The sequence below is a fragment of the Strigops habroptila genome, chromosome 9, assembly GCF_004027225.2.
Source record: "Strigops habroptila isolate Jane chromosome 9, bStrHab1.2.pri, whole genome shotgun sequence".
NCBI classification, from domain to species: Eukaryota; Metazoa; Chordata; class Aves; order Psittaciformes; family Psittacidae; genus Strigops; species Strigops habroptila.
The window spans coordinates 8,465,939-8,478,163 of record NC_044285.2 but is presented as its reverse complement, the minus strand read 5'-3'; the positions used below and the strand labels follow the sequence as shown (position 1 = coordinate 8,478,163).

At 53.8% G+C, this 12,225-nt stretch overlaps 1 protein-coding gene across 1 annotated transcript; it reads left to right on the top strand.

Annotated features, from left to right (window-relative positions):
- Window positions 1-1,581: 1,581 nt before the first annotated feature.
- On the top strand, window positions 1,582-9,973 carry RHCG (Rh family C glycoprotein). Its single transcript, XM_030497391.1, has 10 exons — window positions 1,582-1,830; window positions 5,121-5,307; window positions 5,754-5,904; window positions 6,655-6,802; window positions 7,192-7,358; window positions 8,021-8,158; window positions 8,516-8,652; window positions 9,190-9,314; window positions 9,496-9,569; window positions 9,689-9,973. Exons 1-10 carry the CDS (start codon window positions 1,620-1,622, stop codon window positions 9,752-9,754), a joined length of 1,404 nt encoding a protein of 467 aa, XP_030353251.1. The 5' UTR covers window positions 1,582-1,619; the 3' UTR covers window positions 9,755-9,973.
- Window positions 9,974-12,225: the final 2,252 nt, after the last annotated feature.

Below are 12,225 nucleotides of genomic sequence, written 5' to 3'. Positions count from 1 at the left end.
CCTACAGCCAGCACAGGGCCCAGAATGAGGTTGGAGAATGATTTTGTATGGTCATCAGTCTCTTCAAGACCATCCACAGCTTTTTCTGCCATCTGTCATTTGGAGGAGAAAGCAAACAAGGAAAAAAATAGTAATAAACTCAAATTATTGCCTAATCACCACAGCAATCAGCGCTGCTTGCTCAGCCTGCAGGACACAATTAGATGTCATCAGCAGATTTGGGCAGCTTGCCTGGGCTGCAGTCTTTCATCTCGTGAAGACTGACTGACAGGCATCTCCGAGATCTGCAGGCAGAGGAAGGAGCTGGGATCCCTTCGGAGGATTTGCCCAGCTCTTTAGGAGAAGAGCATATGGTTCCAAACCATGGGGAAAAAGGAGGATTGTGTTTATGTCTATGAATTAAAGGAGGCCCCATACCAGAGGAGGGGGTGTTCAGGCTGCAGCACTGAGGTCTCCAGCCCCGTCTCCAGCACTACTTCAGAGCACTGCCCTGGTTCGTGCAGCCCCAGCTTGTCTTGCTGGGAGGATGCGCTGATTAATTCACTTCAGGAAATCATGGGACGTGTCACTTAAATCCTTCTAGATCCATGGCAGGGCCTTTGGCAGGGCCACTGCACGTCTGTGCATGCATGCAGGATCTTGGCATTTGGTTTGAAGCATGTATCTTCCTCTTCCTCCTGGAACTCCTCCACTGTCTGCTTTTCCAAAAGCAAACAGTGGGACCTGCAGCCAGCCCAGTGGCTCAGGCTGCTTCAGCAAGGATGTGGGGAGGTCCCACAGCTCGTCTTCTGGTCATCACAAGGGAGAGTGACTCCTGGGCTCAGCCCCATATGCTCTTGGTCAAAGAGAGCCAACTGCTCTGGTTAGGGGGTAGGCAGCCCCTGGCAGAGCCCTGCTGCAGCAGGGCTGTGTCCCCCCATCTTGGCACCCAGGACAGAGGCTCATGAGAGGAAAAGGACCCTGGTGACAGTTTGGTGTTGCCCAAGAGGCTCTGGGAGTTGCCCTGCATGGGGTGCCAAGCCTGTTCCCGCTCATCTCCACCATGCTTCGCAGGGTGCAGCCAGCTGTCTGGAAGCATGCTGCACAGCAAGGGGCAGTCTCATCCTGGGACAAAGGGCTTCTTGGGGCTGTTGCATGCCCTGCAAGACAGGGGAGACAGCAGAGAGCTGGAGCAAGGGGCACCCTGCCTTCACCCTTGGTGCTCGCTGGGGAAGGGTGCCTGCAGAGCCCTGTGGGGTGGCGAGGGGAGCACCCAGTGCACGAGGGAGGATGCTCGGGGCAATGGGGACCAGGGTGCTCCTGCAAGGGGAAGGGAAGAGGCGTGTGGCTGGGTAGAGCAGGGGGCAGGACGCCCGGGCTCCACTCCCCACTCTGCTGACCTCCACGTCTCCAGGTCCCTGGGGAGGCAGGGCTCAAAGGTGCGCTGAGCAGCGCGGAGGAAAGGTGCTGAGACCCGTCCCTCCTCCCGGGGAGGAAGGAGGGCGAGAGGAGCTGAAGCTCCCGGGCTCTGAAACGTGATCCTGCCGCAGGCACCTCCCCGGGCCCCACCTCGCCCGCTCCTATATATGCTGCTGGCCTTGGCCAGGCGCAGGGGACGAGGGCCCCCGGGAGCCCTGTGGATGGAGCGGCCGAGGCACCAGGGCATGGCGAAGAACACCTACATGCGCTGGCGGCTCCCGCTCGTGTGCCTCCTCTGGGAGGTGGCCATGGTCGTCCTCTTCGGGGTCTTCGTGCGCTTCGGCCCCGAAGCTGATGCACACTGGGAGGAAGAGAAGCAGAAGGAGAACGTGACCAGCGATATAGAGAACGATTTCTACTACCGATACCCGTGTGAGTACTTGGGAAGCCTAGTCCCGGTGCTGGCCAGTCCCCATCCCATCGCATCCTATCCCATCCCATCCCATCCTATCCCATACCATGGAAGAGCCTGCCAGAAGCTCTGTCTCCACTGACTGCTGGAAAGTCAGGCTCCTGCCTTGAGGCTGCTTTGGGGTACACTGAAGAGTAAGAGAAGAGCCTCGCGGCCCCTCTTGGGGCTGTGTCAGCAGGGTACCATGACGTCTTGTTTCCAGGAATAGGGCTGACGTGTTCCCAGCACCCAGCAAGTTTCGGCTTGCAGCCCCCTCCCTCAGCTCTGGATCAGAGCAAGCTTTTCTGTGCATACGGAGGAACGGCTGTTGAGATCCTGTGACATCTTCCTCCCCTTCCTACATCCTCCCCCTCGCTCGTAAATTACCCTTTAGCTCCTGGCATTTCGATGCTGGAATCTTCCTAACCTGCCAGGCTCCCAGGGCTCTTGGGTCACTGCATCATGTTGTCCCATGGATTATTCAGGTGGTTAAAGCCCTCCTGGCCAGGCAGTGCCTTTGGCCAGCTTTGGGCTGTGGGGCTGGTCATCCCTGTGAGCCGTTCAGAACAGGCTGCTTCTGTGGGCAATTGTTTCCAAGGAAGCAACAGGCCTGAGTCATGCATCTATTTAGAACATTTCCATTAAAAACACCTGCTAAATCAAAGGAGCTATAGCAACCTGTAGCTGCTGAGGATTAGCTAGTTCAGAACAGGATTTGCTCGCAGAAAACCTCTGCTCAGCTGGCCTCCGGGTTAGTGGATGGCTATGGCTGCCCTTATGACTAACCCCAGGCAGGTTGGGATGAAGCAGCATCAGTGCCTGAGGGCTGCTCTTGTCACTGATGTGCTGGGATGTCCTCATCAGGGGTCCAAGAAAGAGCTTGTAGGAGCTAAGGACATGATATCTCATCTGTCCTCATATCCCACCCCTGCTCGGCAGCGCCAAATATTCCCCCTCAAACGGCTGCATGGATTCACACAACTAAATGAACCTAAGAGCAACTGCTTAGATCAATTTAGCTTCGGATTACATTTCTGTTGCAGACCTGAAGAAGGGCTCACGTGCCCAAAGGCACAGCGGGTCTTTGTCCATTCTCTAATAAAAGCTATTCTCTCTCTGCAAAGATGGACAAACATGGCAAGGCAGCCAAGCCCTGGTGTTTTGACCTCTCTTTCCATTCAGTGCTCTTCAGGACAGAGTGTGGTGGTGGTGGAACACTCAAGGACCAGTTACAGCAACCTCAGCTGTCCATAGGACCTGTCCCCAATGGCAGTGGGATGGGAGTGATGAACTGGCAGGTCCTCCAAGCCCAGAGATGGTTGGGAAGGCAGGCAGAGGGGAGCCTATGCACGACCGTGTCAGTGGTGCCCATTGCCAGGTCAAGTCAGTGTGACAATTCCTTTTCATTTTGAATCACACATTGATATTCCTCAATGGGTGACTCGTCTGCTTTCTAGGGAAAAGAAACCAGATACTTTGGTACAGGTAGCATTCCCAAAGCCCAAACACTTCCCAGTTGTCTTCCCGCATGAGCAAGGTCACAAAACCTTTAGGGCATGGCAGCACCTAAAGACTCATTGTCTCTGAGTGATGCCAGGGTTATTCTTCCTCAGGGAAAACAAATGCAAGGGTTAGAAAAAGGTTTTAGACTGGGTTCAGCTTGAAGAAAGACCTGCTGTTCCTCCTGGGTTTGTACAGGGTCTAACACACAGTGGGCATCCTTTGTGTTTTCAGAGGGCGCACAGTCCCTAGCTTTGACTCTGACCTGTCTGTTTCTGCTTTTAAGGGTGAAAGTGGGAATATATAATGCAAATGGCAGCAGATAATTCTGGCTGTTTATTGTGCTGATTGCACAGGAGAAGAGAGGTGGGGAGAATAAATACAGCTGCAGAGGGAGAGCCTGTACGGTTTTATGGTGAAACAGAGTTAGGAACACTGGTTCTTTGGGCATGCGGTGAAGTGTGTTTGAAGTAACCTCTGCTGAACAGTGCCAGCCCCTGCTCTTGTCTCCTTCCCTTTTTTATGAGTGATTTCATGGGCATGGGGAGCATTTTTAAAGAGCAGGTTAACCTGTCTCTGCAATGTGACACTACATCACTGGAGCCTGTCCAAATGCTTGTCCTTAAACAAGTTGCAAGATCTTGTAAAGCACCGAAGGACAAAAGCCATGGCTTCTGCAGAGCAACACCTCCCCCAAATCCTCACCCAGCCCTTAGTGGATGCAGCAGGTACAACCCCACTATCCCTGCAGGAGTGGATATGGGGCTGCTGGATTTCAGCACAGGTTTGGAGTACAGCAGGTTCTCAACCTTTGCCCTGAGCTTATGCTTTCTTTGAGGTGCACAAACACTCCTGGTTATAGTGGCTATAAACTGTTATGCAGGTGTGTGTGCTGCATAACACAGAGCTGGAGTAGCTCTGTTAATGCTATGTTTACCTGTTGTAAAGTGAGGGTGTGCTGGTGGGAGTCTCCCAGCAGGGGATCCCACCCTTGGGTCTCCTGCTCTTTTCGTGGGCCTCCAGTGTGAGGGTTTGCATGGTTCAGTTGTACCTATGCAGAGTTTCCGCTCGCTTAATTGCAAAGCGATGCTTATCTGGTAGAAACGTGCAGCATTGAAAGTACAGCAGGTTTATTGCACCGAGAAGGTCTTTCAGGAGGCTCACACACGTTTGGTTTCCCCCCAGGGAAGGGCATCTGAGGGGCTCGAGTTAGGTCAGAGCATTTATGGGAAGAACTGGGTCCCTCTGGTTCAAGCACTCCAAATCTCACAAGGAGGATCCTGATCTCAAGGTTATTTTGCCACTGATTTCAGCAGCGTTGAAAAACATGTTTATAAACTTCCCTTGTTCTTGTACTCTTCTTGCTCTGAGCCATTCCCCCAGACCCTGCATGAGATGGGCCTACCCAAAATGACCATCCCTGTGTTTTTAACAAAACTTCACGGCTCATTTTACATGCATTTTCTGAGGTTTTTGCAAAAGGAGAAACCCAATCTGAATATAAGAATGCTTTCCTCTGTACGCTCCGTTAGTCTCCGATCTTCTCTTGCATGCATACTTCCAAGACAAAGCCTTTTAACCAAAAGCTGGTTTACGAAACCTGAGCCATTCTCAGACTTAGAAATGTGGGGACTTGGAACAAACACACGTTTCCTCCTGAATTTCCCCCCTACTGCCACTGATGGGGGGAGTTTCCTTTCACCACACAACCCAAATGGCACTCACAGCTCTGCTGCCCCCCACAAGCTGACAGCCCCTTCCCTCTGCACAGCTTTCCAGGACGTCCACGTGATGATCTTTGTGGGCTTCGGCTTCCTCATGGTATTCCTCAAGCGTTATGGATTTGGAGCCGTGGGTTTCAATTTCCTCCTTGCTGCCTTTGGGATCCAGTGGGCTCTCCTGATGCAAGGCTGGTTCCACTCTTTCGAGAATGGGAAGATCCTCATTGAAGTGGAGAAGTAAGGATGGGCTCTGGGGTGCTGGCGTGGAAGAGCTGGGATGGGAAGCAAGCTGGCAGCATCTGTCCCTCTATTATGTGCAATCAAGCCTCTAAAATGTTGTCTTCCCTCCATGTACCTCCACTTGCTTTCCACCTTTAAGCCCAAAGTACCTGCCATTATGGTGCTCAAAGGGAAACGTGAGAGGAGCATCACCCCTTAGTCCCAAGCTAGGCACCATGAACACCAGTGCTGGGAACACATGACCCATGTGATTGAAATAAGATGGGGGAAAGCACCTTTTCTGGACAGTATGTAAGGATGGGAGGAAGGTCAGTGGGAAGTGCTGGGCTGTCTCCTAATCATCTGCTCATCTCTGGGATGGATCTCTAGAGCTGGGGTGGGTGAGGGTGACTTACAGAAGAGTATTTCCTTATTAAACCACCATTTGCCTTCCCCTTTTCCAGCCTGATCAATGCTGATTTCTGCGTGGGCTCTGTGTGCATTGCCTTTGGGGCCATCCTAGGAAAAACCAGCCCCATACAGCTCCTTGTCATGACTCTGTTTCAAGTCACACTCTTCGCAGTGAATGAGTACATCCTCCTCAACCTGCTTCATGTAAGGTTTTAAGCAGAACCAGGTTGGTTCTGCTCCTTCCTCTCCATATCTCGCCAAATTATCTCCCTTTACTACGGCTCCACCAAGCCACTGCCTCATAAGCATTCAAAATGCAAGCATTCAGGTAGGAAGAGTAGACAGATTGTGAAGGAGAGGGTCATCAGGTGATACTTCCCTGAGAAAGGAGATCTTCTAGGGCTTTACACACAAAGAGCACTGGGTCCCTCTGCTGCAGCTCCAAAGGCAGACGATGAGTCTTAATACAAAGAACCAGTCACTCTATGCCTGAGATTCTCTCATCTGTTTCCCCTGTTGGAATATGGGTGTTGTAGAAGGAAATTAAGTGACAAAGAGGATATGTCTGCTGATAGAGGCAGGGTTCCTGCCCTCCAAGGGAGGGCTGGGAGGGCTGAGAAACAAACAAGTTGCCAGAAGAACTGAGTGCACTTGGAAGCCAACCATTAGGACAGGTCAGAAACGGGACAACCATTTGCCATTGGGACAGGTCAGAAACTTCCCCCTGCCTTGATGCCTTCCAAGGGGAAGCTAAGAGGAATGTCAAGGTTATGCACAGGACCAAGAGAGTGGGATAGACAGCAGGACCAGAGCATTTTTGTCCACCTCTCCCCATGACTGAGTGCAGGCTGGAAGGAAGAGTGGGAGGACAAGCTGGGAATGATGCAAACCAGATCTCAGCTCCAGAATGAGCAGCAACTGCAGAAGCAAACCTCTATTTCCCCATGGCTGCAGGTTAAGGATGCAGGTGGCTCCATGACCATTCACACCTTCGGAGCTTACTTCGGCCTCACAGTGACATGCATCCTGTACAGACCCAACCTGGAGCAGAGCAAGGACAAGCAGGGCTCCATGTACCACTCTGACCTCTTCGCTATGATCGGTGAGTCAGCCCCTGCCTCAGGGGTGCTGGTACCTGAGGACCACTTGGCTGCAGAGGGATGGTCCCTCCTGGGTCTCTGGGAAAACCAACCTGAAGCCAGGATCTGGGGGTGAGAAGCTCTGCATCCCAGTCTTCTACCTCTCAAAGCTACTCAGCTCCCTTCATCAGTGGCTGGGTTGAGATGGTACGTGGGAAGACAAGGATGTATTTTGGTTCCCTCTCTCTGCCAGCCCCTCCTGATGCTGGTCTCATCCTGAGGGATGCAGCTCTGGGGCAGCAGGACTACAAGATTTAACTTCCCACTGGGCAGAAAGATCTCCTTTAGAGGATTTTTCAATTCCCATATTCTCTCTTTTCCCTTCTTTGTCCCCTTCTCCCCATCCCACCAGGAACCCTGTATCTGTGGATGTACTGGCCCAGTTTTAACTCAGCAATATCCGAGCATGGGGACACCCAGCACCGTGCTGCCATTAACACGTACTGCTCGCTGGCTGCTTGTGTCCTCACCACAGTGGCCTTCTCCAGCATGCTGCAGAAGAAGGGCAAGCTGGACATGGTAAGCTGGGAGCCCAGGGGACTTATAGTGAAGTTGATCAAGGGTCCACGAAATGATTGGAACTTGCTGAATGGATGTTGGGTTTTAGGGTGTGATGGTGAAACCAGCCTCCAAGCAGAAACCCAGAATAAGCAAGGGGGAAGTGGGTCCTGCAGTGTTTGAGGTGCAGGGTGATGCCCTTGCGTGTGGTGGACCTAAATCACAGCAGGGACTGGACTTGCTGTGCCCAGATTGCTGCTGATGGGCACGTTGCAGAGCCGTGTTTGGCAGTGCTCTCCAGCAAGGCAGAGCAGGGCCTGCGCAGCAGCTCATGAGCAATCGGGGGGCTGACTTGTACGTGTTATGTGTGTGGGTGACATGTCTCTGTGACAGCAGAGCTTGCGTGACACATGGGTGAGACAATTTCCATCTGATCACAACTCCCCACCCGGATTTGTGGATGCAAAGAACGTGTGTGGTACGGGGAGTGGGAGTCTGTGCGCCTGTGCTGCAGACAGAGGCTGCCTCTTCTTCTCTTGTTTTTCACCAGCGAGCAGGAAAACAGGCCCTGAAGTTTCCTCTGGGAACGTTTTCAGAGCTGATTCTCCTGCTTTGCCATTTGCGCCATCCCTGAGCAATTGCAGTCCCCCCGAGATGCCAAGGCAGGGCGGTTACTTCTGCAGGTCCACATCCAGAACGCAACGCTGGCAGGCGGCGTGGCCGTGGGCACCAGCGCGGAGATGATGCTGACTCCATACGGCGCCCTCATTGTCGGGTTCACCTGTGGGATTGTGTCCACGGTGGGGTATGTCTACCTCACGGTGAGTGCTGCTCCAGGGGTCTGCAGCCCTGGTCCTGCGAAGCAGGCCAGAAATGGATTCACTTCCCTTTGAGGGTTCCTGCTTTCCACCATCTCTTATGTAGATGCACTTCTGACTCCCATTGACTGCCCCAAAATGCTCAGGAAGGTTCAGTCTCCCAACAGGAGAGTGTTTGGAGGATATGTTGGTATTTTACCTTTAGCTTGGCTCACATCTTTGTCTATAAGCTCTTAGCTATTTAATGGGACACAATATCACTCTTCCTTCTCTGCTTATCCCAGTCCTCCATGGAATGAACTAATCCTTTCCAGGGCTATGCTCGTGTCCCTCATCTCTCTGTACCTCCCCTCCCCTCAGCCCTTTTTGGAGTCCAGGTTGCACATCCAGGACACGTGTGGCATCCACAACCTCCACGGCATGCCGGGCCTTATTGGGGGCATTGTGGGGGCCATCACTGCAGCCGCAGCCACAGAAGATGTATACGGAAAGGAAGGGTAAGACAGCTTGAAAACCTTCCCTGAGAATAGATGTTACCTGGGGCTCCTAGGGCTGGGAACAAGGAGCAATTAACAGCCCTTGTTAATTGTCCATATTTGCCCCTTTCCCCCTCAAAAACATGGGGTGCACTGACTGTGTGGGGCTTACTGAAGTATAAAAGACTCATTTCTTGCAGCTGACTTGTGGTGGCCTCAAAAAGCGAGCCACAACCTTATTGCTTGGCATTATTCCGGAGCACGGTAGGTGGGTAAGCGCTCCTCCCTCCATCCCTGCATTGTTTTGTGGGGTCAGGTAAAGTTGAAGGTCTGAAATACAAAGGAAACGTTTATATTTTGGGCTCCTCCTGAGTAAATCTTTGCCAGGGGGCAGAGGAGAAGGAAATCAGCAGTGGTTCGTGTCATTGTGACACTCTCCTGGTCCATTGCAGAAGAGGGATGGGGATAAGGAAGGAGTCTCTGAAGGAGTAAGGCCACATGGCTCCTCCAGAGCCTGGAAAGATCTCCTGCCATGGGGAATTCTCTCCCTTTCTGCAGGTTCATCAAGGCGTTTGACTTCACTGGCCCGTACCAGACACGGACACCCAGTGTCCAAGGCGGGTTCCAGGCGGCCGGCATCATGGTGTCTCTGCTGATGGCTTTTGCCGGGGGTGCCCTTGTGGGTGAGCAGGAGGGGAGCACGGGGAGGGGACACCCTTCAGTGGGACCGCCACAGAGGAGCGGGGGAAACCATGGGAGCAGGATCAAACGGGGCTCAGCACAGAGTTGCCCCTTGTGCCACCGGGATGGGTGGGCTGCATCCACCGCACCCTGCCTGCACCCCTCACGGCATCCTGCTTCCAGGGGCCATCCTGAAGCTGCCCATCTGGGGCGACGCCTCGGACGAGAACTGCTTCGAGGACGACATTTACTGGGAGGTGAGGAGGGGGCTCGCCGCCCCGGCGGGGTCTGCGGGGCCGAGCCCGGCGGCGGGTGGCGGGCGGCACAAGATGGCGCTGTCGCCCCGCGGCGCTGAGGGGGCTGTGCCGCGCCGCAGGTGCCGGAGGACGAGGAGAGCGATGTGTACCACATGCACAACCCCGACAAGCCCGCCTCGCCGTGAGCACCCGTGACACACGGCCGCTGCCCCCTCAGGACGAAGAAGGGCTGCCCGCCATCTTCCCGCCTGCGGGGCTGTCCCCCCCCACGACAGGGACCCGGGTCCTGCTCTGGCGGGCGATGGTTCATGTTCTTCCCGTGAGGACAAGATGCCCGGCTCTGCCCTTCTCTCTGCTTTTGTAACGAGCTTTGTGAATAAAATAAAAGTGTGTTCTTCTTTCCAGGGCTGGGCTCCTTCATGTCGGTGGTGGCACAGGGTGGAATGGCACCCAGGTGCCGGCGGCACAGTGCAGAGACTGGGAATGCTCTGGGCTGCCGGGTCTAGGGGAGCCACTGGGACACTCCAGTGTGGATGTACAGGCGATGGCACTGCAGGGCTGAGGGTATACTGGGCTTATGTTAACATAAATGGCAGCAGGCAGACCTGCCACAGCCATAGCTAAGCCCATATGGGAAGCGCAGGCTTGGGTGAGGGCCAGCTTAGAGTCTGGCTACACTTTAAGTGCCTCCACCATCACCTTCTCTTGACCTGCTCTACTGAGGCCTCCATCAGCTCCTTGGGAGCCTTGTCTGTGTGTAAAGCACAGGCTGGCACGACCCTTTCCTCTGCTTTGGTTTCAGCCATTTGTTCATCAGGCTGCTCCTTCCACTTGCTGGTTCTGTCCTCATGGGAAGAGCCCGAAGTCAGAGCACAGCCCCTGGCTCTTAACCAGACCATCAGGATTCAACCAGAGTTGGAGGAGACGGGAATGAAAATCAGGCCTAAAACCTGCGTGTTTTCCAGGGTGCTACGATGTGAGGAGCAGGAAAGGAAAAGGGGAGGGAAAAAAAAGGAGGTAGGAGGGCTGATAGGTCTCTTCACTGCGTCTAGCTGTAATTCTCACACCTGAGGGGGGGAGTCAAAAGTAGCTATTCACATCCCCTTGGGATATGACACCCTCATTTTCCATGCTGGGTAAAGACAAAAACCCTTTACAACATGTTTCTGGAATTTGTCAGCGGCTGCCAGCAGCAGCATGTTAATTAAATGTCGGCAAAGATGGAAGCAAGAGGCTCTGCTCTAATTGGACACTTTGCTTGGTGGAGCTGAAAAACATTGTGACAGAGGAGGAGGCGCTGAAACACTCTGTTCCTCCGCCATGGCGCTTGGATGGGGACAGCCAGGCGCAGGAGGTACTCTCTTCCGTACCAGCATTGCCTCTGTTTGGCCTGAGATAACCTCCCTGGTGAAAAAAGAAGCGTAACAACATAACCTTACAACATAATAAGGCCTAAAATCCTCCACAGGAATGGTCCTGAGCACGGCAGCAGCGTGGGATGCAGGGAAAGGGCTGATGGCTAAAGGGGAATTTGGAAATACCATAGCTGGGGCCATCGGGAGCTCTGGCCCTCTTCCCAGCGGGTGGTAGAGTGTATATTCTTTTATGATGGCAAAGGCAGGTCTGAAAGGTGTTAGAAATGGTCCCCCAAGCACAATCCCCGCAGAGGATGAGCGTGCGTTGAGCTGCATCCTTTCGTCAGGGCAGGGGTGGGAAAATGAAGGGCAATTCCTGATTCCATGTGCTGGGATCTGCTGAAGGAAGGAGATCTCCTCCCAGCCTCTTTGCACTGAGGAAAGGAGTTAACAGCCATTTTCTGCTCAAAGCTTCACCCAGAGATGGGGATGTTTACTGACAAGCACTGTACACAATCTCATTTCAGAAAGGGAGTCCTGAACTTTTTGCCCCAAGTCTGCAAAACCTGAAAGCAGCAGCAGACCTTTCAGGCAAGCATTTCCCACTGTGTCACCGGACCAGCATCCCTCTATCCCACACCATTTGAGCTCTGGCCACATTCCAGATGAGCCAGCGCCCAGTTGTGCATCTGGCCCCCATGGCATCTAGTCTTTCCACCCAGCAGCTCGCAAAGGGCCGTGAGGATCAGTAGTGGCAATGACTGAGTGACCTTCATTGCTTTAGCAAGGTGGCCAGCCCGTATCTCCAGTGGGGCAGGTCTGTGGGCACCAGGAGATAGTCCTGCCTTATGCGCACGTGCTGGAGCCCCAATCCCACTCCCCAGCCTGCTGGGCTCTGCCTCCTCCTCGTGGGAAGACCCCTAAATTGCCCAGGCTGCTGGGCAGCGAAGCGTTTTATTGCCCGTGCTCTTGCAGGGCTCAGTCTGGTCTCAGTACCTAAATCACTCGCTGGGGCTGGCCTTGCACTTTTAATTCCCTGGCAAACAATGCCGGGGTCGGGCTGGCGCGTTTGAAGTGCGGTCGCAGCCCCAGCGGTGGACGGAGGGTTTCTCAATGGGGGAGCGCGGGGAGCAGAGGATTGGGCTGCTCCGGCAGGCAGGAGGATGTGTGAGAAAGGGGCTGTCGATACCCGCGGGGATTAGGTGGTACAAATTGGCTGGGAAGCACCGGAGGCATTGACCAAAGTTGTCCTGGGGCAGGTTCCCATGGGGGGGGGTGGCTGAAACAACCTGCCTTCAAGG